The 25,062-nt window shown below is 34.0% G+C and overlaps 6 protein-coding genes across 11 annotated transcripts; all 6 read left to right on the forward strand.

Annotated features, from left to right (window-relative positions):
- Positions 1-3,521: 3,521 nt before the first annotated feature.
- LOC141595876 (putative F-box protein At3g44060) lies at positions 3,522-5,981 on the forward strand. 2 transcript variants are annotated; one of them, XM_074415824.1, is made up of 5 exons: positions 3,522-3,566; positions 4,171-4,423; positions 5,044-5,114; positions 5,271-5,420; positions 5,521-5,981. In XM_074415824.1, exons 2-5 carry the CDS (start codon positions 4,390-4,392, stop codon positions 5,821-5,823), a joined length of 558 nt encoding a protein of 185 aa, XP_074271925.1. In that variant the 5' UTR covers positions 3,522-3,566; positions 4,171-4,389; the 3' UTR covers positions 5,824-5,981. The 2 variants fall into 2 exon arrangements, with proteins under 2 accessions (XP_074271925.1, XP_074271924.1); XM_074415823.1 differs by lacking the exon at positions 3,522-3,566 and having other exon boundaries at positions 4,193-5,114.
- A 456-nt stretch (positions 5,982-6,437) lies between these two features.
- Positions 6,438-8,830, forward strand: LOC141595877 (F-box protein At4g22280-like). The gene is made up of 4 exons (XM_074415825.1): positions 6,438-6,522; positions 6,946-7,906; positions 8,029-8,178; positions 8,277-8,830. Exons 2-4 carry the CDS (start codon positions 6,965-6,967, stop codon positions 8,499-8,501), a joined length of 1,317 nt encoding a protein of 438 aa, XP_074271926.1. The 5' UTR covers positions 6,438-6,522; positions 6,946-6,964; the 3' UTR covers positions 8,502-8,830.
- A 946-nt stretch (positions 8,831-9,776) lies between these two features.
- LOC141595878 (F-box protein At4g22280-like) lies at positions 9,777-11,925 on the forward strand. The gene is made up of 4 exons (XM_074415826.1): positions 9,777-9,842; positions 10,342-11,210; positions 11,341-11,490; positions 11,591-11,925. Exons 2-4 carry the CDS (start codon positions 10,362-10,364, stop codon positions 11,867-11,869), a joined length of 1,278 nt encoding a protein of 425 aa, XP_074271927.1. The 5' UTR covers positions 9,777-9,842; positions 10,342-10,361; the 3' UTR covers positions 11,870-11,925.
- A 1,200-nt stretch (positions 11,926-13,125) lies between these two features.
- On the forward strand, positions 13,126-15,518 carry LOC141597375 (F-box/LRR-repeat protein At3g59190-like). The gene is made up of 4 exons (XM_074417816.1): positions 13,126-13,236; positions 13,825-14,771; positions 14,960-15,109; positions 15,200-15,518. Exons 2-4 carry the CDS (start codon positions 13,842-13,844, stop codon positions 15,488-15,490), a joined length of 1,371 nt encoding a protein of 456 aa, XP_074273917.1. The 5' UTR covers positions 13,126-13,236; positions 13,825-13,841; the 3' UTR covers positions 15,491-15,518.
- A 1,690-nt stretch (positions 15,519-17,208) lies between these two features.
- On the forward strand, positions 17,209-19,842 carry LOC141597380 (F-box/LRR-repeat protein At3g58900-like). Of its 5 annotated transcripts, XM_074417826.1 has the most exons (6): positions 17,258-17,299; positions 17,673-17,752; positions 17,959-18,706; positions 18,815-18,936; positions 19,212-19,361; positions 19,459-19,842. In XM_074417826.1, exons 2-6 carry the CDS (start codon positions 17,741-17,743, stop codon positions 19,726-19,728), a joined length of 1,302 nt encoding a protein of 433 aa, XP_074273927.1. In that variant the 5' UTR covers positions 17,258-17,299; positions 17,673-17,740; the 3' UTR covers positions 19,729-19,842. The 5 variants fall into 5 exon arrangements, with proteins under 5 accessions (XP_074273923.1, XP_074273922.1, XP_074273924.1 ...); XM_074417821.1 differs by having other exon boundaries at positions 17,238-17,299; positions 17,959-18,936; XM_074417822.1 differs by lacking the exon at positions 17,673-17,752 and having other exon boundaries at positions 17,209-17,299; positions 17,964-18,936.
- Positions 19,843-20,147: 305 nt separating this feature from the next.
- Positions 20,148-24,543, forward strand: LOC141597383 (F-box/LRR-repeat protein At4g14103-like). The gene is made up of 5 exons (XM_074417829.1): positions 20,148-20,976; positions 21,954-22,008; positions 22,773-23,770; positions 23,862-24,011; positions 24,102-24,543. Exons 3-5 carry the CDS (start codon positions 22,799-22,801, stop codon positions 24,357-24,359), a joined length of 1,380 nt encoding a protein of 459 aa, XP_074273930.1. The 5' UTR covers positions 20,148-20,976; positions 21,954-22,008; positions 22,773-22,798; the 3' UTR covers positions 24,360-24,543.
- The last annotated feature ends 519 nt before the right edge of the window (positions 24,544-25,062 follow it).

Below are 25,062 nucleotides of genomic sequence, written 5' to 3' on the forward strand. Positions count from 1 at the left end.
CACACTTGCCAAGACACAAATTACAACGTAAATAAAATTACAACGTAAATATCTTTTAAGTTTACATTATAAAAAATTTAAAAATTTGATATTCTCATTGTACTTTATAGGTGAATCAAATAAGATCCCACATGACCATATTTTGTCTTACATATTGCAAAAAATCGTAAAGATTCTATTCGTTCATGAATAGTGTAAAAAAGGAATGTTGTATTTGGTCTTGAATTGAGGGAGTATAGTATTTGCTCATTATTATTAACCCGGGTTAGATGTTGAATTATGTGCGAAACAGATGGTCTATTTCTAAGTATGTTATTTGTCCCACATTGAAAAATATGTTGGTGTGGTGAATATATTACGTATAAATAATTGAATTGTCCCACATCGAAAGTTTAGCATAAGGTGAGTGATCATATGATTATAAATCGAAGGCATCCTTAGAACCTAAAGACCAACCCAAAACCTTCTGAGTCTCTTAAGCATTGTCTTGGAGAGCTCTTAAGAGTTTAATATCATTAACTCCACGATAAGATATATATATGTTTTATATTATGTCAAAGTGATGTTTATAATTTTTGTATAAAAACTTATACATCTCATTTAGCAAAAAAGTAACATAATTTTATTTTTTTTTTGAAAAAATATATAATTAAACTCGTGGTAAATAAATGCTAGCATTAGAACATAGTATCATATTATTTGCACATATTTGTTTGTCCCACATTGAAAAATAATGTAGATGTGGTAATTATACTACATATAAATAGTTGAATTGTCCCACATTAGTTTGTTTGTCCCACATTGAAAAATAATGTAGATGTGGTAAATATACTACATATAAATAGTTGAATTGTCCCACATTAGAAGATTATCATGAGGTGAGGTATCACATGATTATAAATATGAGTCATATTTGAAACTTAGGGGTATCAACTCAAAATCTTTTGAATCGCTTACAAATTATCTTAGAGAGTTCTTATAGGAGTTTGTATTAATGACAAACCTTAGTTACAACAATATCATACAAGCATTAATCACGTAAATATTTATAAAAGCGATTATATATTACTATATTTGTGATATTATAATGTTTATTTTAAGACAATCGATAATATAATAACTTTACTTAAGATAAAATCATAATAAAAAAATAAAATGGGTCCTAAATATACATAAATTGGTTATTAATGTGTCATATAATGGTAATCTCTGCACTAAAATAGAAAATTTAAGAATTATAACACAATCAAGTGCGGCATAAAAAGATTTTGAATCCACAAACAAATCAATAATGAGCTTTTTTACTTTGATAAATAGTATAATTAAATCTTTTTACCTTTCAAATATAGGTAATATTATGCCTCATTACATTTGAGTAACTATAACACATCATAATTTTTAACCATTAATAATAATCGCACAAGAAAAAAAAATTGCATTTGTTTATACATTTTATTGCTCCTCAATTAATCTTAAAAGTCGTGTTAGGAAAAAAAAATGTAATTTAAATCATGTCATTTGTACATATTTTAATTGTGACAAAAAATGGAAAAGAACGTACGAATATAAATAAATAGTATAGTATTTTCTCATTATTAAATCGGGTTGGATATCGAAATAGGTGCAAAAAAGATGGTGTACTTTTGTGTGTGTTATTTGTCCCACATTGAAAAATAATGCAGGTGTGGTAAATATACTACATATAAATTTTTGAACTATCCCACATCAGAAAATTATCATAAGGTGAGGTGATCTTAAAAATTAATTTAGGAAAGTATCATAAATAATATTTTTTGATGTAAAAAATAAAGTAGAGAGTCTTTTAATTATTATAATATATATTTCCTATATTATATTCAAGTGATGTTTCTAATTTTTATATAAAAAATTTTACATTTCATTTGGCAAAAAAATATCGTTAAGAAAATTATGAAAATAACATAATTTGATTTGTGGTAAAAATGATAACATTAGCGTATAAATTTCATATAATTTGTATATATATAAAATTGTGTATTTCTTAGTATGTTATATGTCCACATTGAAAAATAATGTAGGATTATATAAAAATAATAGAATTGTCCCACATTGAAAGATTAACATAAGATGTAGTGGTCTTATGATTATAAATATGAGGCATCCTTGGAACTTAGTTATCAACCTAACATCTTTTGCGTCTCTTAAATAAGATGTTTTGACTTTTGATCTATCTATATAAATGATAAGACATAATATGTAAATATTAAGACCTTATAACTAATTTTCGTTTACTAAGTTAATTACCCCGTTGCAACGCACGGGCATCCAAACTAGTTGTTATTAAAGTGAGGCTACTACGCCTCTAGCATATTAACGATCTCTTCCGAGTAACGATAACTCTTCCTAAATATGTCTAATCCCCGCTCCCGCATGTAAATTAGACACATAGAAGCCGTAGTTTTATCCCATTTTTATATATCCAAAAAATAAATTGGAAAGTGACTATAATAGGAGTTTGTTTCTGGAAATAATTAAGTCTTTAGCCCTAAATTAAGATCGCTTGGCTTTGATGACATGGAGAAGTTCATTGTTCGTAAATTAGACACATAGAAGCCGTAGTTTTATCCCATTTTCATGAGGGTTTGTCATTCTTATCAATGCGAGAGTCCTGAAGAAGTTCATTGTTCGTAAATCTCTTTATTTCTTTGGAAAAAAAAGGTCATTTAAGTGTTCTAATAAGGCTTCTAGCATAGAGACCAATAAAGCTTGAATATTTAACATCATTAGTTCAATCGCCGGCGTCTTATAGTAAACTGAGGTTCTGTGCTCCAAACAAAAAAAAAAAAAAAAAAAAAAAATTAGTACTTTGATTAAAGGTTTGGATTGAATTCTATCAATAAAGCTTAGTTCGCTCACTCATGACAGAACACGGCCTTTAACACGCCTGAGTTCACTACGTGTGACAAGTATAATTAACACTCCTTCCATTCCTTTTACCTTAGTTTTGTCAAAAATACATCATTACGTTACCGGTTGCCGCCCTCGTACTCATGTGCTCAAAGTATATCAAAGTTTGTCGGTGGGCAGCGAAACTTGTAATTAACTTGGATGTAGATTCGAGGGGTAATTATTTTTAGAGTATTATTGAAGACAACTTAATGAGTGAAGCGTTTTAAGTTTGATTTCTTTTCTCGCAATACATTTAGTCGATTTAGATACTCCGTTTACTAAGCTCATATCCTTAGGGAGGACAGTTTTGTTTAGTTATTCCCCGTGTAATAGTTAACAATTAGTTTTCGGGACTTTGTCCCTCTTTCGCACCCAAAAAAAAAAAAAGTCTTACAAAGTTCACCGAAATTATTTGTCATATCCTTAGGGAGGACATTTTTTGGGTAGTTATTCCCCGTGTAATAGTTAACAATTAGTATTTTATTTAAATACATGACCAAGTTTATTGCCATAATAAAATTTATTTAATACCAAAAAATAATTTGGTGATCGCACACTATAATAGAAATAATATGTTTCTGATTTCAGTCTTTAGCCCTAAATCAAATTTGCATTCGTCCAACAATCAGGATCAAAAGGTAACGTAATTTCTTTCTATTTTTTTTTTCAAAATATTTTTATGCTCTCTATTGAAAATTCGATACCCTTAATTTTACTGGAATTTAATGTAATTCACCCTGTATCGTAATTCTGTAATGTTTCTCTTATTACCCTTTTTGTGGTTAAATTTTTCCTGCGGTATTAGGTGATTAAGAATGAAATTGTTGAGGAAGGGGGCGAGTATTTTAATTAGGGCGCGGATACGGTTTTTAATACGGAGTATAAAATTTCAGTGATTTAATTGCACATTGAGAAGGAGGAACATCAAGGGTGATACGGTTTTTAGGGTTAGAACTTAAACGTCTTACACAAGCACTTGTTAGAGAAGATTATACTGTAATCTTCTCTAACAAGTACTTGCGTAATTTAAAATAAATATTTTTACCGATCTGTCACCTCTTTTTATTTCCTTAAGAACGATGTAACAAAAAATTACATGAGATTATTAATGTTATTTGAATTTGTGGGTATTTTACTTCAATCATAAAAATCAAAAATCAAAAATCAAATAATTTTATTGCTTAGTTGTTTTGCTGATTATTTGCATGACATTCCCTTAATTTTGCCACCATTACGTTTCAGATAGTCTTATAAAGGCTATGATGAAGTCATCCATGAAACTTGGTAACGGTGTTGAAAGCCGAAGAAATAAGCGTTGTTTGGATAAAATTAATACCTTACCAGATGAATTACTCGTTCTCATACTTTCGTTTCTACCAACATGGTATGCTGTGAGAACAAGTATTCTATCGAGGAGATGGCGATACCTCTTTACATTGACTGATTGTCTCTATTTTGACGATGAACCATTCAAACGCCGGGGTGATAGAAGAAGGTTTGAAAATTTTGTTTATAAAGTCTTGGAATTGCACAAAATATCACCCATCATGAAATTTAGTCTAGTCCGTCGAGCCACTTATAGTAAATTACATTTGAATGCGTGGGTTAAGCATGCGATACAAAAGGGAGTTCAGGAGATTCACTATCAGTATGATATTGATGAACGCGAGTTACCATATGATCTTATAACGTCCAAAACATTGATGAAATTGTCAGTGATAGGGCATAAACGTCATGGTATCAAGATTCCTAAATCGTCATGGTTGCCGAACCTTAAGATTTTGCACCTGAATTCTGTTAGATTTGGCGATGATTATCATTCAACAGAAAGTGGTTATCATTCAACAGAAAGATTGTTATCTAGCTGTGAATTTCTTGAAGAATTAACTCTCGATAATTGTGTATTGTCTACTAAGGGTCATGTAACTATTTCTTTAGGACAACTCAAAGTTCTAAAAATAATAAAATGTTCTGTTGATAATATTTTCTTTGAAATTGAAGCTCCTAAGTTGGCATATTTAACATATTATAGCATTGTTGGTGTGAAAATTGTTCCTTTGTGGAAATATTCATGCTCTCTTGTCAAGGCAGAATTACACTTATACTCTTCTGCAGATGACCGTGATATTTTAAGAGATGTTGCCTATAAAACCACAGAATTACATCTTGTATTCAACTCAGTACAGGTATATATATATATGTGATTTTTGTTCCTCACATTTTTATCTTCTTATTATAACGACATTATCCCGGGTCCTAAACTCTCAAATGGTCGCACCACATAAGAGTTTTGGAGCTGAAATGAAAATAATATATTTTCTATATTGTCTTTCATGGTACAGTGTCTTCTTACGATAGACCATATGGGGCAAGTGCCTGATTTTCCTTGCCTTTCAAGATTACATTCTTTCTACTTCTCTTATGATTCATGGAAATATGTGACAAGCGTGCTTGACAAATCTCCTCACCTTGAAACAATCGTTTTTCAAGCGGTACATACCATCAACTAAATATGCCCTTGTTATAAACTTTTAACTAATTGATTAGTAATTTTTTCTAATTAATTTCTTCGTCTATATGTTCCTTTTCCAGGGCGTCTATCACTGCTGTCTATTTTCAAAACCACCTCAAAACGAATCTCTACTACCGTTTTCATGCAATGCCAAAGTGATCGAAGTGAATGACTTTTGTGGTTATGACGGTTCATCGTTATTACTTCTAGGGCATCTTCTTAGAAATGCGAGAGTCCTGAAGAAGTTGATCGTTCGTAAATGTCATGGCTTTGATGACATGGAGAAAGCACGGCAGTTAAGCAAGGATTTGTTGATGCTTCCAAGAGCTTCAAGTGACTGTTCTATGCTTGTATTGAACTATAATGGCGTAACAAGTTCATGAATTTATTTTCCAAGGCATTTCTTTTTTTTCTTTAATGATCTAAGAGACGGTGTCTCAATAATGTTATTGAGAGACCTCTCACATGATAGGGTGAGGAAGTTATTGGATTTCATTTTTTTCCTGTTATGTCTCCCATTAATTTAGTGGAAAACGGTTTTTCATGAGACCTACTGATTTATTTAGATGGAGGATTTGATTTCATTAGTTTTGATTATGGTGATTTTTAGAAAATGTTGTCTAAGCCTAACAATCTTTTGTCTTAAACTCAAATTTTGTCGTCAGAATTCTATATTAGTTACGACCACCGATTATTTATTTTCCACATCTCCTTATAAAAATTCCTAAAGCTACGTTTTTTTTGTCAAATAAGACGCAAATAAAGTCAGCATAATATAAGGGAGAGGATTCGAACCATAGGACTAAGACTTTTTCGGTTAATATCGACATTGGAATTTGGAGGGTTACATATATGTCACCATCATAGTCAACTTCATTAACCATTAAAATAGGAATAACATATTACTCCATATTAAATTTCCTATTATTATATATCAAAAAAATAAATTGGAAAGTGCACTATTTTTTTTTTGGTACGCTGGAAAGTGCACTATAATAGGAGTTTGTTTCCGACAATAATTCAGTGTTTAGCCCTAAATTAAGATCGCATTAGTCCAAATCAGGAATCCACGATACAAAAAGGTACGTACCGTAATCTCTTTCGATGTTTTTCCCTAAAATTTTGTTATGCTCTCAATTGCTCAGTTACCGGATTCGGTTAATTGCCTAATGAACAGCGAATGGATTCGTGTGAATTATGAATTCAAATTGCATCAATTGTATTATGGTGTATGGTTATTAATTATTATTTGATACGCATGATCACTGAAATTTAATTCACTAGTCAATAGGGTACTACGTGGTTAAAAGGTAATTGTTGTGCAATAACTAGTCAATTGGGTACTACGTGGTTGCCAATGAAATTGTGCGATAGTGTAAACTAGAAACCAAAAAATTATAACTTTTGATATAAAATTTTAAGGAACATTAAGCTTGATACAATTTCTCGTGTAAGAAGCCTTCTTGTCTTAGTTTTGCCTTAGTTTTGCCTCCAATAATTTTCAGGTTGAGTCTTCTAAAGGCTATGGAGTCATCTATGAAACTTGGTAACGATGTTGAAGGACAAAGAAATAAGCGTCGTTTGAATAACATCAGTAATTTACCAGATGAATTGCTCGTTCTCATAATTTCGTTTCTACCTACATGGTATGCTGTGAGAACAAGTATTATATCCAGGAGATGGCGATACCTCTTTACATTTTCTGATTGTCTCTCTTTTGATGATGCACCATGTTTCAAACACCGGGGAGCAATTACGACAGTCGATACCGCTGGTACTAGAAGGTTTGAAAATTTTGTTTATAAAGTCTTGGAATTGCACCAAATATCACCCATCAAGAAATTTAGTCTAGTTTGTATAGCCACCTACGATAAATCACATTTGAATGCGTGGGTTAAATATGCGATACAAAAGGGAGTTCAGGAGCTTCAATATAAGGTTTATGAATGCGAGTTACCTTATGATCTTGTGATGTGCAAAACGCTAGTGAAACTGGAAATGAGATTGTGTATGTACCGTTATATCCAAATTCCTCCATCATCATGGTTGCCGAGCCTTAAGATTCTTCACCTAAATTTTGTTAGATTTGGTGATTATCATTCAACAGAAAGATTGTTATCAAGCTGTGAATTTCTCGAAGAATTAACTCTCAAAAATTGTGTATTGTATACTAGGGGTCATGTAACTATTTCTTTAGGACAACTCAAAGTGCTAATAATAAAAAATTGTTATGTTAACAATGGTTTCTTTGAGATTGAAGCTCCTAATTTGGCATATTTAACATACGATAGCATTGCTGGTGTGAAAATTGTTCCTTTGTGGAAATATTCATGCTCTCTTGTCGAGGCAAAACTACACTTTGACTGTCACGCAGATGACGACCGTTCACTTGAGGAGCACCGTGATATCTTAAGAGCTGCTGCCTTTAAGACCACAGAATTACATCTTCGACCCAACTCAGTCGAGGTTTGTGTGTATATAGATATAGCTCAAAATTGTTTCCCACATTTTTATTTTCTTTTAATGAAGTATTTGACTTCATTGAAAATGAAATTAACATATTTTTCATATTGTCTTTCATGGTACAGTGTCTTTTTATGATAGGCAATATGGAGCAAGTGCCTGATTTTCCTAGCCTGACAAGATTACACCTTTCCTACTTCTCTTATGATTCATGGAAAAATGTGAAAAGCGTGCTTGACAAATCTCCTCAACTTGAAACTGTCGTCTTTACCGCGGTAGCAGCAATTAAATATACCCTTGTTATTAACACTTAACTACTCGTAATTAATTAGTGATTTTTTCTCACTTGTTCGTTCATATGGTTCTTTTTCAGGACCTCCATGACTGCGATCGTCGTTCTTCAGCGCCACCTCCAAGTGAATCTCTACTACCGTTTTCATGCCATGCCAAAGTGATCGACGAAGTGAATCACCTTTGTGGGCATGAGCGTTCGTCATTATTACTTCTAGGGCATCTTCTTAGAAATGCGAGAGTCCTGAAGAAGTTGATCGTTCGCAAATGTCATGGCTTTGATGACAATGGTGTAACAACTTCATGAATTTACTACCCATGCCATTCGTTTTTTCTTTAATAGAGGACATAGGCGTCGAAGCTAATTGATCACGAAGATCAATTAATTTAGAGACCGTTTGTTGGTTCTAAACGATTTTTCTATCATTTGCCCAATAGGCACATGATAAGGAGCCAATTAAGAAAACACAAATTCTCATTGAAGACATGACATATCCGTCACAAGCTGAAGACGGATACCATTTTACCTCACAATGTACCCACTTTTTCTCTCTCTGCAACACTATTCATGTGGTCCCCTTTCTCCACTAACTCATTTTGTTACCATTTTATTTCACAAAATATCCGTCACAAATGGTAACCCGTCACAAGGGAGACCAATTGTTAAGAAAAATATTACACCAATATATGATGAGATATTGAATTATGTTGTTTTTATTTGTCTAACGAAGTGCGCACTTAGTCCCATTACATTGGAGGGGAGTTGAATTCGAACCTGGGACCTATTATTTACAATATCTTCATGGCGGAGCCAGGATTTCAAGCCAGCGGGGGCGAAAAATTTCAGCGGGGGCGAAAGTGTAATATTAAAAGGGGACCTCGAAAAAATTCGAAAATTTTAACTAAAAAATTCGAAATTTTCAAACGCCAACGAGGACGAGGCCCCTGCTAGCCCCCCTCCCCCCATTGGCCTCCGTCCTAACTCTTAACCACTAGATTAAGACGTCTTAGAATATGTTGTCTTATGTCTTAAGCCTAAAATTTTTTTGTCCTTAATTAAACTAATCTTGTCGTTAGAATTCTGTATTAGTTACTGACCACCAATTTGTTTCTTTTCCGCACGCTTCTTATTAAATTCCTAAAATCGTAGAGTATGTGGTAGCAAGTACTTAGAATTTTTATAACAAAAATCCTATCTTTATTAATTCAGGAGCATTTACTGAATTAATAAAGATAGGATTTTTTTTTTAGGAAATTCAGTTTTTGGTGGGTCCCACTGGTGTGCAAAAGAATTTATTTCTTAAAAATGTTCTGTCAATACAAAAATGCTACAATATCTGGCTTAGAGATAATTTTATGAAATAATTATATAAAATCAGAATAAATAAATTAATTATATATAATCGGAATGAATTACATAATTAATAATAAAAGTACATAATTACAAATGGGAATGCAAAAAAAAAATATTCATAAAAAAACATTCATTCCGACCCAAATACATACCCGTGCAATTTTGCACGGGTTTAAAACTAGTATTTATTTATAAAAAAAAAAAAAAAAAAAAAACTAGGTAAATTCAGTCATTAACCCCTAAATTAAGATCGCATTCGTCCGAAGTCCGAACTCCAAACGAGGTCATAAAAAGGTAAATTAATCTCTTTGGATTTTATCAAAAATTTGTTTATGCTCTCTATTTATAATTCGATTGCGCTGGAATTTGTTTCAATCTGTACTTTAATACGGTAATGTTTCTCTTACGACTTTTTTCACCGTAGTACTCGTAGTTCAATAACTATTCATCAATAGGGTACTACGTGATTGCCCATAACCGATATTGATTGTTGTCGAGGAAGAAGCCGTGGTGGAACTAGAATTTAAAATTAGGACGGGGGTATACGAGAGTGTAAACTAGAAAAAGTAAAAATCGAAACTTTTGATGTAGGATTTCAATAATTCAATGTTGTTTGGAGAAATATTAAGTGTGATACAATTACTTGTGTGAGACGTCTTGTACAAGAACTTGTTTACCATAATTAAAATTATTCAATGTTCTCCTCCTTTTTTTTTTTCCTTCTTAGTAAAGAATTTTATTGCTTAGGTACTTTGCTGATGGTAGTCCTTAAGTTTGCCTCCAATAATTTCAGGTAGAGATCCTGTAAAGGCTATGACGTCATCTATGAAATTAGGTAATTTGCCTGATGAGTTGCTCGTTCTCATACTTTCGTTTCTACCAACATGGTATGCTGTGAGGACAAGTATTCTATCGAGAAGATGGCAGTACCTCTTTACATTGACTGATTGTCTCTCTTTTGATGATGCACCATGGTATGCTAGTAAAAGAAGTTTTGAGAAATTTGTTAATAAAGTCTTGGAATTGCATCAAATGTCGCCTATTAGAAAATTTAGTTTAGTCTGTAGAGGCAGCTTTGATGAATCACATTTGAATGCGTGGGTTAAACATGCGATACAAAAGGGTGTTGAGGAGTTTCATTATCAGGTTAATAAATACAAGTTGCCAGATGTCTTTGCAATGTGCAAAACATTGGTAAAACTGAAAGTGATAGGTTCTCCGTGGGATGTTCCCACGTTTTCTCTGTCATCAGGGTTGCCGAGCCTCAAGGTTCTTCACCTAAAATATGTCAGATTTGATAATACAGAAAGATTGTTATCTAACTGTGAATTTATCGAAGAATTAACTCTCGATTATTGTCTATTGCACAATAGGGGTCATTTAACTATTTCTATAGGATTACTCAAAGTGCTAAGAATAAAACATTGTCATGTTAGGGATGGATTTTTAGAGATTGAAGCTCCTAATTTGGCATATTTAACATACTATAGCAGTGTTGGTGTGAAAATTGTTTCGTTGCGGAAAAATTCATGCTCTCTTGTCAAGGCAAACCTACACTTTAACGGTTGTTCAAATGACCGTTTATCCGAGGATGACGGTAATATTTTAAGAGCTATTGCCTATAAAACCACAGAATTACATCTTCTATCCGATTCTGTACAGGTATATATAAGATTTCTTGCAAAATTTAATCGTGTTATAAGATTTATGTTTCCCGCATTTTAGTTTGGGTGTATTTGTTTTCATTAAAAATGAAAATAACATCTTTTTCGTATTTTCTTTCATGGTACAGTGTCTTCTTATGAAAGACGATTTGGAGCAAGTATCTGATTTTCATAACTTGTCAAGATTACACCTTTCCTACTTGTCTTATTATTCATGGAAATACGTGACAAAAGTGCTTGACAAATCTCCACGACTTGAAATTGTCGTCTTTGAAAAGGTGAGTATCGACTAGACTAGATATACCCTTTTTAACCAACACTTAACTAACTTAATACTTGATTTTTCCTCACTTGTTCGTTCATATGTTCTTTTTTCAGAGCCTTCATGGCTGCTGTTATTTTCCAATAGAGTCACCTCCAAATGAATGTCCAATACCGTTTTCATGCCAAGTCAAAGTGATTGAAGTGCATAACTATTGTGGTCATGAGGCTTTGTTATTATTCTTAAGGTATTTTCTTAGAAACGCGAGAATCCTGAAGAAGTTGATCCTTCGTAAATGTCATGATTGTGACAATATAGAGGAAGAACGACAGATACGCAATGATTTGTTGATGCTTCCGAGGGCTTCAAGTGACTGTTGTATTGAATTCAAGTAGTGTAACAACTTCATAAATTTATTTTTCTTTAATAACTGTGGAAGATAGAAGTGGAAGCGAAGTGATCATATATATGGCAGGAGCTTTTTGAGACGTTTCTCGAAATTTCTTGACATATTTTGAAAACGTAAACGGCCTATCGAAGTGCAAGAGTCTTGAAGAAATCGCTTGTGCTTAACCTGATGCTGATCTGAGTGCTTCAAGAGACTGTTTATAGAACTTTAATAGGGTAGGATTTTTACAAATAAAACCCTAAATATAAGTTACAACGTATTTTTTCGAGGCAATTTCAGACAAAGCATTCGCCTATAGACCATAGTCGTCTAACAACAGTATATGGTTCGACATGAGCTAAGATATGAATTACCACCTTATTAGAGTTTCTACCTACGAAAGAGTAAATAACCGAAATAAAAGAACAAACAAAAGAGGTAATATCGTCCAAAAAAGAAAGAAATGGTTTTGTCCCTCGTTGCCACTTATTAAAGCTTCAACGACCTGCAAACATCCTTAACCACATTATCATAGCCCGCTTCCTTCGCTTCTATCAGTCCTTCGGGTAATGGCTTGAAGAGTTGTTATTGCACAGGCTCCCCCTTACCGTGGCTTGAAGAGTAGTTATTGCACAGGCTCCCCGTACTGTGTGCTGAAATTCCAATTAATGTATTATACAACTGGTTGTATATACAATTTATTCAATATTGTTGAGCTCTGTTACAATGTTGTCGAGCTCTATTAACAAAATTATCGAGTTATGGTACAAAGTTGTTGAACTAAACAAAATAATTATCAAGCTCAATAACTTTGTAAAATAGCTCAATAACTTGTAAAAAAACTCAACAAGCAGTTGTATAATGCTATTATACAACTAGCATTATACAACCGGTTGTAGGATAGTATTTGTGCTGAAATTCCACTTTGTGAGTTTTTGAGGTGAACCATGGATAATTATTCAATAATTATCCATGATAGATGAACCATGGATAATTATTCAGTTTGGATTTTGGAAGTTAGATACGGAGTATTTCATAAATCTTGTAAAGCATTTAAATTGATAAACTCATTTGCCAATTTAATTACGTACTATTGTACTTATATTATTTATCTACCTTTAATTTATGGAATAAAATAAGAATTAAGATGGCTATATAATAATTTGCTATTTGATTAAATTCCTAAATATAACCTATATTCCTAATTTCCTATAATCTTATTTCCTACCCTATTTTTCTACTCGACATCTGATTCTTTGACAATTGAAGTCTCTGTTTTCGGAAACTCTAATTACGGCGGAGGTGCAGTAGTGAAGAGCGACAGTGCACGGCGACTCGACTATCAACCACGCTTGCCTAGACCTACAAGTCTTTGTATGTACTTTTTCTATACCCTGTTGTTACCGTTTCAGTCTGTAACGTTTCTCTTACGACTTTTTTCGTGGTTAAATTTTTCCTGATAAGGTTAAAAGTTTCCCGTAGTAAAAAAAAAAAAAAAAAAGTCAATAGCGTATTATGTGATTGCCAATGAAATTGTATGACATTGAATCAATGTCATTGATTGTTATAAGGAGCCGTGGTGGAAACAAATAAAATTTGAAATTAGGGTAGGAACATACGAGAGCGAGCGAGCATAAACTAGAAAAAAAAAATCAAAAATTTTAATATAAAATTTCAATGATTTAATTGCACACGGAGACGGAGGAATATTAGAGGTGATACCGTTTCTAGGATAAGACGTCTTGCACAAGAACTTGTGTGATGCAAAACAATTTTTTTTACCGATTGTTCACTTTTTTTTCTCTGAAAAACGATCTTACATAAAACTGACTTGAAATTAGTGTCTTTCATCTTGCATGAAATTATTATTGTTGTTTGAAATTATCAACAAATTATATAGCTTAGATGTTTTGCTGATTCTTAGCATGGTAGTCCCTTAATTTTGCCCGCAATTCATTTCAGATAGTCTTGTAAAGGCAATGAAGTCATCTAGAAAACGTGGTAAACTTGTAGAAGACCAAAGAAATAAGCGTCATTTGGATAAAATAAGTAATTTACCTGATGAATTGCTCGTTAACATACTTTTATTTCTACCAACAAGTTATGCTGTGAGAACAAGTATTCTATCGAGGAGATGGCGGTACCTCTTTACGTTCCTCTTTACATTGACTGATTGTCTCATTTTGAACGATGCATGTTTCAAACCCCCGCGACGAAAGAGAAAGTTTAAGAAATTTGTTTATAAAGTCTTGAAACTGCACCAAATGTCACCGCCTATCAGGAAATTTAGTCTCGACTGTCGAGGAACCTATAATAAATCACATTTGAATGAGTGGGTTGAGCATGCGGCACAAAAGGGTGTTCAGGAGCTTTATTATTCGGTTAATGAAAACGAGTTGCCAGATGCCTTTGTAATGTGCAAAACATTGGTAAAACTGAAAGTGATAGGTTATCCGTGCAGTGTTCCCAAGTTTTCTCTATCATCAGGATTGCCGAACCTCAAGATTCTTCACCTAAAACACATTAGATTTGATGATAATCATGAAACAGAAAAATTGTTATCTAAGTGTGAATTTCTCGAAGAATTAACTCTCGATAATTGTGGATTGTATGCTAGAGGTCATGTAACTATTTCCATAGGACTACTCAAAGTGCTAAGAATAAAACATTGTTATGTTAGGAATGGGATCTTAGAGATTGAAGCGCCTAATTTGGCGTATTTAACATACTATAGCGTTGTTGGTGTGAAAATTGTTCCTTTGTGGAAAAATTCATGTTCCCTTGTCGAGGCAAAGCTACAGTTTAGCTGGCCTTCAGATGACTATCGTTCATTCGAGGATGACCGTGATCTTTTAAGAGATGCTGCCTATAAAACCACAGAACTACATCTTCTATCTGACTCAGTCCAGGTATATGTATAATTTGGGCTTCTCACATTTTTATCATCTTATAACGACATTACCATAGATCCTCGTACTCCCAATTGCTTCCGCCAGAGCAGGATTTGGAAGTAATTGAGAGTTTTTTGAGCGAGTATTTGACTTCGTTGAAAATGAAAATCTTAACATATTTTTCATTTTTTTTCCATGGCACACAGTGTCTTGTTATGACGGGCGATAAGAGGCAAGTGCCCGTTTTTCCTAGCCTATCAAGATTACGCCTTCCCCCCTTGTCTTATAATTCATTGAAATCTATGACAAGTGTGCTTGACAAATCTCCTCGGCTTGAAGTTGTCGTCTTTGAACCGGTTAGCATCAATTAGATATACTCTTTTTAACAGTTAACTAATTGATTAATGATTTTTTTTCTCACTTGTTCGCTCATATTTTTCTTTCAGAGTTTTCGTCGCTGCTGTAATAATTTACCAGTAATGTCACGTCCAAGTGAATCTCTAATACCGTTTTCATGCCATGTCAAAGTGATCGAAGTGCATGACTTTTGTGGTTATGATGAGGGTATGTTATTACTTCTAGGACATCTTCTTAGAAATACGAGATTCTTAAAGAAATTGATCGTACGTAGAGGTTATTACTGTGATGATAAAGAGGACGAATTGCCAATAAGCAAGGATTTGTTTATGCTTCCGAGGGCTTCAAGTGACTGTTGTATTAAACTAACTCATCATTAAGATCATGTGGTGATTTCTCATTCTATGTCATTAAGGAAAACTTGGTTACATCGACGGTACCGTAACTATGATTCTTATTCTATGTCATTAGTTCCTATTTCTGGCTTCTATGTCAGCAGTTTAATGGGAGGCCATCGATTTCATTAGTTTTGATTGTGGATAAGTCAGGTGGAACTAAGAGTAGTTGAAAAAACAACATTTTTTTACAATCGATCCACACCGGTGTCTTTGATTAAAATACTCCACCAAAGATTAAAAAGGCAAAATAATTGGAATAAAGGAAGTACTCCTTCTGTCCCGGTCATTTGCTGTCCTTTTCCTTTTTGGGGTGTCTCAGTCATTTGTTGTCATTTCTATTTTAAGAATGAACTTGATGAGTAATTTGATCATTCTCATTTAATTTGTTCCACTTGTCATTTAGTTATTGGTCTTTTCCTCATTCCTTGGTCTTTGTGCCAAAACGAAAGGACAACAATTGACCGGGACGGAGGGAGTATATGCTTAATACTCTCCGACACTCCCACTATTGCTTCATTCGGTGATACTCCCGTCGTTTGTTACGTTTCGTTAAAATATCTTTCCCAATAAATTTAAAAGGTAAATAAATAATTGAGACGGAAGAATCTGGTTTATGTGACAACTCTAGCAGCCAACTCCCCAACTTTAACCGTAATATTATTATGGCTATATTAGGGGCAGTAGATTATTGTTGCAGGCATGGTAATTCTAACGAGTAAGGATCCTCTCCATTTCCTTCTCTCCATTTCTTGTCCATTTCCTCTCACAATCCTATATTATATTAATATTCCACATTTATCTCATCATTCACTTTCACCGTTTGATCGTTTTAAAATCTAATCTGGACCATTAAAAGGAAATGGAAGGAAATGGAGAGGGGAAGAAATGGAGAGAATCTAAATTCAATTCTAACAAAGGGGCTTTAGATTCCATATTTCGGAGCAATCTGACAGCACCGTAATTGTCTTGTCGGATAAGAGAAAGTCTCGTATAAAACCGTTTTAATAAATGAAAAGTAATATAAGTACTTTTGCATGTAAGTAATTTCCGTCGGAGAAAGGTCGTGTACCTATATACTTTAACGAGCAAGTGTGAAAGACAGTCTCGTATCAATATGATTACGTATTATTTTACTATTCTGTATTAAAAAACAAAAGAAAAATATTATATTATCAATATGAAATTTCATCTAAAAATAGAGCGGTTACACTTATTATGCATTTTTTGAACCCCCTTGGCCCTTTACTTTGTTTGATCGTGAGATTTTTGAGCTCGTAAATACGAATTACGGTCATTTAAAGTTTTTGGGTTCAAAAAATTGGGTATTTCGTGCAAACCGTCAAATCTCAGGAGGTACTGTGTGAATTTTGCAAAAACATTTACCTAAATGGAGAATAATCTAGTGAAAGTGGTGTGTTGTAAAATGGAAACAAACTAGAAAAATTATTGGTTTTAGACGGAACATTAAAACTTTGGAGAGTTGTACCCTTTTATATATATTTGGTGACCATTTTGTTGATCGTGACATTCGTGTCTATTTACATAATAAATGTACTTATTTTATCTTTAATCACGATTTGTAACTATTTTATTACCGTTATTGAGAGACCATCTTCTCAGGAGACCTACTCGAAACGAAAAGGTAATTTTAACTTGTTGATTAAAAAAAAAAAAAAACCAAAAAAAGAATAAACAGCTTTTCAACCGAACTCAAAAAACACTACTCTCTTCCCTCAAAAAAAAAAAAAAAAAAAAAAAAAATCACTACACTCGGGGAGTGAAGGCGAAAAGGTAGAGTAATTTCTGTCGATTTTTTCACTTTAATAAATATATTGTTCTGGATTTATCGTTTATGCTTCATTTCTGTTATTAATTACTCTGGAATCTGTTCAACTTAGTACTGTTATCTAATCAAGAGCTCAATTACAACATTTACTGCTATGTAATTGTAATTGTAATATTAACTGTAGCATCAAGTACAAATGAAGTTCAAAAACTAGGCAAATATCGCAAAAAAAATTCCATTTTACTGTAAATTTGATTTTGGGTTCAACATTTTGCATAGATTTTTAGTAAAAAAAATTCGATATTGGGTGTTATTGCTGTTCTTTCATCTTGCCTGACATTATTACTGATACTATTATTGATATGAGTTTGTGGGTAGTGGCGGATTTAGGAGGGCTAACAGGGACGGTCGCGCCCTGGTGCACCTTATGGAGTATTGCCCCCTAAATGCTACTGTTTGTGAGTATTTTACCCGAAGCATGAAGAATTTAATTTACTCCCTCCATCCCAATCATTTTTTTACCTTTGATTAAATTACCCCTCATAAAGAATAAAAAAGGTAAACAAATTACTGGGACGGAGGGAGTAATTGATTATGAGTAGGTATTTTGCATAAGGAGGTCAAATTAGTGTGCTTTCATCCCTTAATTTTGCCTACATTGCAGTTCAGGTTGAGTCCTGTAAAGGCCATGAAGTCGTCTAAGAAGCTTGGTAAGCATGTAAAAGGCCCTAGAGGTAAAAGTCGTATTGATAGGATCAGTGGTTTACCTGATGAACTACTTGGTCACATTCTTTCGTTTCTACCAACAAGGTGTGCTGTGAGTACAAGTATTCTGTCGACGAGATGGCGGTATCTTTTTACTTTGACTGATTGTCTTTCTTTTGATGATGCACCATGTTTTGCTAATTCCGGAGGAAATAAGAAAATTGAGATAATTCGAAAAAGAAGGTTTAAGAAGTTTGTCTATAATGTTTTGGAATTGCACCAAATCTCACTAATCAAGAAATTTAGTCTCGTTTGTCGAGGTACCTATAGTAAATCACATTTGAATGCTTGGGTTAGTAATATAGTAAAAAAGGGTGTTCAAGAGATTCATTATTCGGTTGATGTGCCAAAAGATGGGCTGCCTGATGACCTCTTAGTATGCGAAACACTAGTGAGATTGAATATGACAGAGAATGGGTTACATGCTATCAAAACTCCTCTATCACCAAGGTTGCCGAGTCTCAAGATTCTTTGTCTAGATCATGTTAGCTTTGCTGATTATGATTCAATGCAAAGATTGTTTTCTAGCTGTGAATTGCTTGAAGAATTGACTCTCAAATTGTGTGATTTATATGTTAGTGGTCATGCTATTATTTCTACCGGAGTACTCAAAGTGCTAACAATAGATGATTGCGCTTTTCATGAAGGTTTGTTTGAGATTGACGCCCCTAATTTGGCATATTTAACTTACAAATGTAATACTGGTGTTAAAATTGTTCCTTCGTGGAAATACTCATGCTCTCTTGTCAAGGCAGAGCTACACTTCAACTCCCGTTATGAAGTTTTATTTCACGGTTCACTCGAGCATGACCATGCAATATTTGAAGATGCTGCCTATAAAACTACAGAGTTACGACTTTTACCTGACTCAATAAAGGTATATATATATATATATGATGTGTGATTTCCCCATATTTTTGTTGTTCAATGACATTGCCCAACGGCCTCGAACTCTCAAAGATTCCTTAAAATGATATGCTAGAGGGTTGTATTTAAGCAGCCTTAACCCTGGTTTTAACGTCAGAGAGAGGTTGTGAGCGATTTTGGTGTGTTCCATCATAATAATAATCAACCAAAGAATAGCTAGTCTTTGGTTTCATTGAAAGTGAAAACTATATAGTTTATATTTTTAAAATATTGCTTTTGGTACAGTTTCTTCTAACGCGAGAAGATGACGAGGTAATGCCTGATTTTCCTAACCTGACAAGATTACACCTTTGCTACTTCCCTTATGATTCTTGGAAATATGTGACAAGCTTGCTCGACAAATCTCCTCAATTAAAAACTGTCATCTTTGAACAGGTTAGCAATAACTATGTATACCCTTTTGTTAACTTCTTAACCAGTTGATTACGGATTTTTTCTCACTTTTTCACATGTTATTTGACTATTTCTTCAGGGCCTTCATCGCTACTGTCGCCCAGTGTCACCTCCGATTGAATCTCTAACACCCTTTTTGTGCCATGCGAAAGTGATTGTAGTGCGTAACTTTTGTGGTCATGAGGTTTCACTCGTACTTCTTGGGCATCTTCTTAGAAATGCAAGTGTCCTGAAGAAATTGACTGTTCATAAACGTCGTTCTGATAAAGTGGAGAAACTACTGCAGATAAGGAGGGATTTGTTGATGCTACCAAAAGCTTCAAGTGACTGTTGTATTGAACTCAAATAGTTTCACAACTCTAAATTTCCATGGCATTCAATTTTCCGCTAATAGCAGAATCTAAAAGATTATCTTCGAGAAAGAATACTGGATGCTATTTTTGAAAGGGTATATTTTTCTGATCATTAATATAAATTAAATTAGGAAAAAAAAATCCGCCATCAGTGACCAGTCTGATGGCAGAGAGATTAGAGAGAATCTGATCATGCTCTTTTGTTGGCTGATTTGAACTGTGCGGGTTTTTTTTTGTATCAAGTATTTGACTTGTATGAAAAATCGGCTGGAATCTTTTGAGGCATTGAGGTAGTATTGTGCTTGTACTCTGCGGAAAATAAATTCAAGGCGGATGCGTCAGCAATTTCTTTTAGTCAAGTGATTAAGAGAGCTGCTGATAGATTACTGCATATGAAGGTGAGGTATGCTTTCTCAAATAAATATTGAATACTTCTACTGTGAATGGGTTGTTTCAACCAAGTATATACTTATTTTACTCGCTGTAACTAATTGGTTAGCGATTTTTCGCATTATTGATTGCTTCTGCTGTAAGCCAGTGTCATCTCCAGTTGTACCCGAGATCTCTGTTTCATGTCATATGAAACTGATTGAAGTAATTTTGAATTTCATGCGTGGATTGGATTGGTACTGTCATTAAACACGTAGTTTAACAGCTTCATCTTTACATTTATTTTGAGAATAATTTGTCGCTCCGTCAAGTCTTTTATAATCAAATTAAAGACAATTTTAAGGTCGGGTTACTTCTTGATTGGTACTGACAAAATTGGTGCTAAATAATACGGAGTAATTAACAAAATTGACAGATGAAGACCCTTTAGGTCCGGTTTTTTTCCGGGTTTGGACCCGACCAGTTCTATTTTTAAAGGTAATTTGAGGTGATTTTTTTTTGTTTGGACCGGACCAGAGACTAGTCACAATATTTATATGGACCCGGAGATCGGACTGGATTGTATTCGGTCCAGACCGGATCGGCCCGGGGCTCGGTCCGGTTTACCGGCCCGGTCTACTTTATGTGCAGCCCATGCACACTTTATTTTTACTACTCCGAGCGCTTTATTTTGAAATCAAGACGGGTCTGAGTCAGGTCTAATAAAGTCAATTTGAGTTTCCGTTCACATATTTATTATGCAAATTCCGGTCGGGTCAGTTTAACCAAGTCCGGTAATTCAAGCTTACCCCAAAAGGCATTGATCAAGCCATCAAGGTCGCATTATTCCCAATCAGTTTTCAACTATTCACAAGGTAATCTAATTTCTTGCCAAATTTCACTTTGTTTACGCCCTTTTGTTAATAATGTTTTGTTTTTATCGTTTATGTTTTTTGCTCAAATTTTGTTTATTGATTGATTGATTCCCTGGAATTTGTTTCACCTTATCAGTTATCACTGTAACTTAATCAAGAACTTAATTGTTTTTTTAAATTTGAATAATTAGAATAAGGGTTTTTCTAATATGTGCCCTAATTACAGAAAGTTTGTTGAGAATAAATTATGAAAGATAGATGTACAAACTCACATCTACCATAATTAGTGAAATATTGTCAACAATTTTTCTCTAATTAACTTATAAACATGTGCCCTAAAGGTTTTATGTGATTATGAAATTGTATGTTATTGGCTATTCATCATTTGATTTTAGGTTGAATATTCAAAATTTCATTAGAGTGACAGTTTAATTGATGAAATAAAGTTGGGAAAGGAGGGGTGGTGGAACCGGAATTTGAAGTTAGAGGGACGAATACTTTCAGGAGAATTAAGTAAATCAATAGACTAGACTAGGAAAAGTCGTAAATTTTGAGTTAAAATATTGAAAGTTTTATAATTCAGCAGTTGCTTGACTGTAGTTAGGAAGGGGTTGTGGTATAACTAGGATTTGAAGTTAGAGGTGCGAGTAATTTCAGTATAATTAAGTGATGCAATAGAGTAGGCTAGGAAAAGTCGAAAACTTTATGTTAGAATTTCAAAATTTCGAAAACTTTACCTCTTGTTCCACCACTGGTATGGAGGAAAATTAAGCATGAACAAATTTAACTTATTAGGTATTTTGTCGGTTTCGTAGAGGTAATTAATGAAAATTCTACGATTCTTTTCCCTCAAGAAAAAAAAAAGAAAAAGAAAAAGAAAAAATTCCTTGATTCCACAAAATCAAAGTACTGCACATTGTACAAGGACGTATATCCTGTAATTGGTAATTTTACCTGCATGAAATTTTGCCTTTCAGGTTTACCTGATAAAGTCGTCCGTGAAACTTGGTGAACATGTTGAAGACCCAAAAGGTAAGTATTGTTTTGGATTTATCGTTTATGCTTGATTCTGTTATTAATTACTCTGTAATTTGTTCACTTCAGTACTGTAATGTAATCAAGAGCTCAAAAACAACATTTACTACTATCTAATTGTGAAATCGTATGATTAATTTTTGCATCAAGTAGAAATATACTCCTAGTTCAATAACTAGGCAAATTTACTACCATGTAATTGTGAAATTGTACTATGTTATTGTGAATTTGATTTTTGGGTTTCAACTTCTGTATAGATTGATAATTTAATCCCTCAACTATGACAATTTGTGTAAGGCGGTTTTATCTAAAGGATTGTGTAAAAAATGATCCAAATTGCGATAATATCGTGCCCAAATGCCCAATTTAATGTACAAGTGGTTTTCAAAGAACCCATTTTATAATATAATTGGGTAAGGTATGCCTTTTACACACCAGATAGTCTTACTTGTGACCGTCACAAGCTTGTGACGTCTCACAGCCCTTCTCCCACTTGCCCTTTCAGTTGCTCTCCCACTTGATTTTTGTGAGAGGTCACAAGCTTGTGACGGAATAGTGCCGTCACAAATGAGAATTTGTGTTTACCCAAATAGTAATATTTTTGATTGAAGCAAAAGGTGGTGGTGAAATTATTGTGCTTTCATCTTTTATTATTGTACTCGAAGCAAGAAAAATATTTAATTGATTAGGAATTTTGCAAAACGAGGTGAAATCGGTGTGCTTTTATCCGATCCCTTAATTTTGCTTGCATTACATTTCAGGTTGAGTCCTGTAAACTGTGAAAGTCATGAAGTCATCTAGGAAACTTGGTGAACATGTAGAAGACCGTAGAGGTATAAGAAGTTGTATTGATAGGATCAGTGGTTTACCAGATGAACTACTCGGTCACATGCTTTCATTTCTACCAACAAAGTGTGCTGTGAGTACAAGTATTCTGTCGACAAGATGGCGGTATCTTTTTACTTTGACTGATCGTCTTTCTTTTGATGATGATGATGCATCAAGTTTTGCTAATCCCGAAGGAAGTTGGGAAATTGAACTAGCTCGGAAAAAATGTTTTAAGAAGTTTGTTTATAAAGTCTTGGAATTGCACCAAGTCTCATTCATCAAGAAATTTAGTTTGATCCGTCAACGCACCTATAATAAATCACATTTGAATGCATGGATTAGTAATGTGGTACAAAAGGGTGTTGAAGAGATTCATTATCGGGTTTCTATTCCAGAAGACGGACTGCCAGATGCTCTCTTACTGTGCGAAACACTGGTGAGATTAAAAATAAAGGGGCAGAGGGGGTATGGGATCCTTCATATCAAAATTCCTTTATCAGCGTCGTTGCCAAGTCTCAAGATTCTTTATCTGGGTCATGTTACATTTGCTGGTTATGATTCAATACGAAGATTGTTTTCTAGCTGTGAATTGCTTGAAGATTTGACTCTCAATTCGTGTGATTTAGATCGTACAGGTCATGTTATTATTTCTTTTGGAGTACTGAAAGTGCTAACAATATATGATTGCTCTTTTAATTATGGTTTGTTTGAGATCGACGCCCCTAATTTGGCATATTTAACTTACAAATGCAATACTGGTGTTAAAATTATTCCTTCATGGAAATACTCATGCTCTCTTGTCAAAGCAGAGCTACACTTCATCTACTTTGTTCAGGCATTTGTTAAACCTTCACGCAAGTATGACCGTGCAATATTTGAAGATGCTGCCTATAAAACTACAGAGTTACGTCTTTTACACGATTCAATAGAGGTATTTATATAATGTGTGTTTTCCACATATTTTTTTTGTTCAACAATGATATCAATCATATACTGATGTTAAAATATTGTTTATGGTACAGTGTCTTCTAAAGCAGGGGTATGTCAAGAAAATGCCTGATTTTCCAAACCTGTCAAGATTACACCTTTGCCGCTTCCCTTATGAATCATGGAAATATGTGACAAGCCTGCTCGACAAATCTCCTCAACTAAAAACCGTCATCTTTGAACAGGTTAGCATTAACTATGTATACCCTTTTGTAAACTTCTCAACTAATTGACTAGGATTTTTTTCCTCAGTTCTTCATATATTTTTTTTTCAGGGCCTTCATCGCAACTGTCGTCCAGTGTCACCTCCAAGTGAATCTCTAACACCCTTTTCATGTCACGTTGAAGTGATTGAAGTGCGCAACTTTTGTGGTCACGGGGTTTCACTATTACTTCTAGGGCATCTTCTCAGAAATGCAGGAGCCCTAAAGAAGTTGATCGTTCATAGATATTACTCTGCGAAACTACTGCAGATGAGGGATTTGTTGATACTACCAAGGGCTTCAAGTGACTGTTGTATTGAACTTAAATAGTGTCACGCCTCCGGCCTCTATAAATTTCTTTTCCGTGGCATTCAATTTTCCGCTGATAAGAAGTAGAAGCTAACGGATTATCAATCTTTTTGAAAGCGTATGTGGTTCTGATCAGGACTGCTGTGATGGAGGATAATTTATTTTGAGAATAATTTGTCGCCCCATCGAGTTTTTAATTATCAAATTTTGTTGTCGTTAAGGAGTGATATTTATAATCAGGACTGAAATCCGTCAGCATCAAATTTTTGAGTGGTTTTCGTCTACACCAAGAGAGCTGGCATTCTTTTCTGGTAGTGTTTCCTTCTTCCTCGGCAAAGAATGTTGAATTCAAGAACGGTCTGACGGAGATTCAATTTGAAAAATGATATCACCAAAATCAAAGTGCCAAATAGTTTCAAGAAGCCATCAATCAATAACCTATTTTTGAGGAATTATGTTCAAGCAGTCGAGTCGAGCCTTCTCATGAACAATCCTCTGAGGGATTTATGACCTAGGACTAGACGTGGCTAATGAGTCAAAAGAGTCGTGTGTATGAGATAAGTCACTTTGCATCGACTCTTTTAAGGTCGGGTGGTGACTTCTTGATGACTATGGGACGCCTTGAATAGTTGAATATAAAGAGTGCCAATTTTGGAAATTTACTTGCATATAACACAAATTCTCATTGAATACGGACACTATCCGTCACAAGCTGTAGACGGAT

This window comes from Silene latifolia, chromosome 8, assembly GCF_048544455.1.
Source record: "Silene latifolia isolate original U9 population chromosome 8, ASM4854445v1, whole genome shotgun sequence".
Classification (NCBI taxonomy): Eukaryota; Viridiplantae; Streptophyta; class Magnoliopsida; order Caryophyllales; family Caryophyllaceae; genus Silene; species Silene latifolia.

Excerpts from the sequence above, each read along its gene's own strand:
- LOC141597383 (XM_074417829.1), top strand. The coding sequence starts at position 22,799 with ATGAAGTCATCTAGGAAACTTGGTGAACATGTAGAAGACCGTAGAGGT. Across the intron at positions 23,771-23,861 it reads TTTTACACGATTCAATAGAG|TGTCTTCTAAAGCAGGGGTA; the intron begins GTATTTATATAA and ends TTTATGGTACAG. Across the intron at positions 24,012-24,101 it reads AAACCGTCATCTTTGAACAG|GGCCTTCATCGCAACTGTCG; the intron begins GTTAGCATTAAC and ends TTTTTTTTTCAG.
- LOC141595876 (XM_074415823.1), top strand. The coding sequence starts at position 4,203 with ATGAAACTTGGTAACGGTGTTGAAAGCCGAAGAAATAAGCGTTGTTTG. Across the intron at positions 5,115-5,270 it reads TTGTATTCAACTCAGTACAG|TGTCTTCTTACGATAGACCA; the intron begins GTATATATATAT and ends TTCATGGTACAG. Across the intron at positions 5,421-5,520 it reads AAACAATCGTTTTTCAAGCG|GGCGTCTATCACTGCTGTCT; the intron begins GTACATACCATC and ends TTCCTTTTCCAG.
- LOC141597380 (XM_074417821.1), top strand. Across the intron at positions 18,937-19,211 it reads TTTTACCTGACTCAATAAAG|TTTCTTCTAACGCGAGAAGA; the intron begins GTATATATATAT and ends CTTTTGGTACAG. Across the intron at positions 19,362-19,458 it reads AAACTGTCATCTTTGAACAG|GGCCTTCATCGCTACTGTCG; the intron begins GTTAGCAATAAC and ends CTATTTCTTCAG.
- LOC141595878 (XM_074415826.1), top strand. The coding sequence starts at position 10,362 with ATGACGTCATCTATGAAATTAGGTAATTTGCCTGATGAGTTGCTCGTT. Across the intron at positions 11,211-11,340 it reads TTCTATCCGATTCTGTACAG|TGTCTTCTTATGAAAGACGA; the intron begins GTATATATAAGA and ends TTCATGGTACAG. Across the intron at positions 11,491-11,590 it reads AAATTGTCGTCTTTGAAAAG|AGCCTTCATGGCTGCTGTTA; the intron begins GTGAGTATCGAC and ends TTCTTTTTTCAG.
- LOC141595877 (XM_074415825.1), top strand. The coding sequence starts at position 6,965 with ATGGAGTCATCTATGAAACTTGGTAACGATGTTGAAGGACAAAGAAAT. Across the intron at positions 7,907-8,028 it reads TTCGACCCAACTCAGTCGAG|TGTCTTTTTATGATAGGCAA; the intron begins GTTTGTGTGTAT and ends TTCATGGTACAG. Across the intron at positions 8,179-8,276 it reads AAACTGTCGTCTTTACCGCG|GACCTCCATGACTGCGATCG; the intron begins GTAGCAGCAATT and ends GTTCTTTTTCAG.
- LOC141597375 (XM_074417816.1), top strand. The coding sequence starts at position 13,842 with ATGAAGTCATCTAGAAAACGTGGTAAACTTGTAGAAGACCAAAGAAAT. Across the intron at positions 14,772-14,959 it reads TTCTATCTGACTCAGTCCAG|TGTCTTGTTATGACGGGCGA; the intron begins GTATATGTATAA and ends CATGGCACACAG. Across the intron at positions 15,110-15,199 it reads AAGTTGTCGTCTTTGAACCG|AGTTTTCGTCGCTGCTGTAA; the intron begins GTTAGCATCAAT and ends TTTTTCTTTCAG.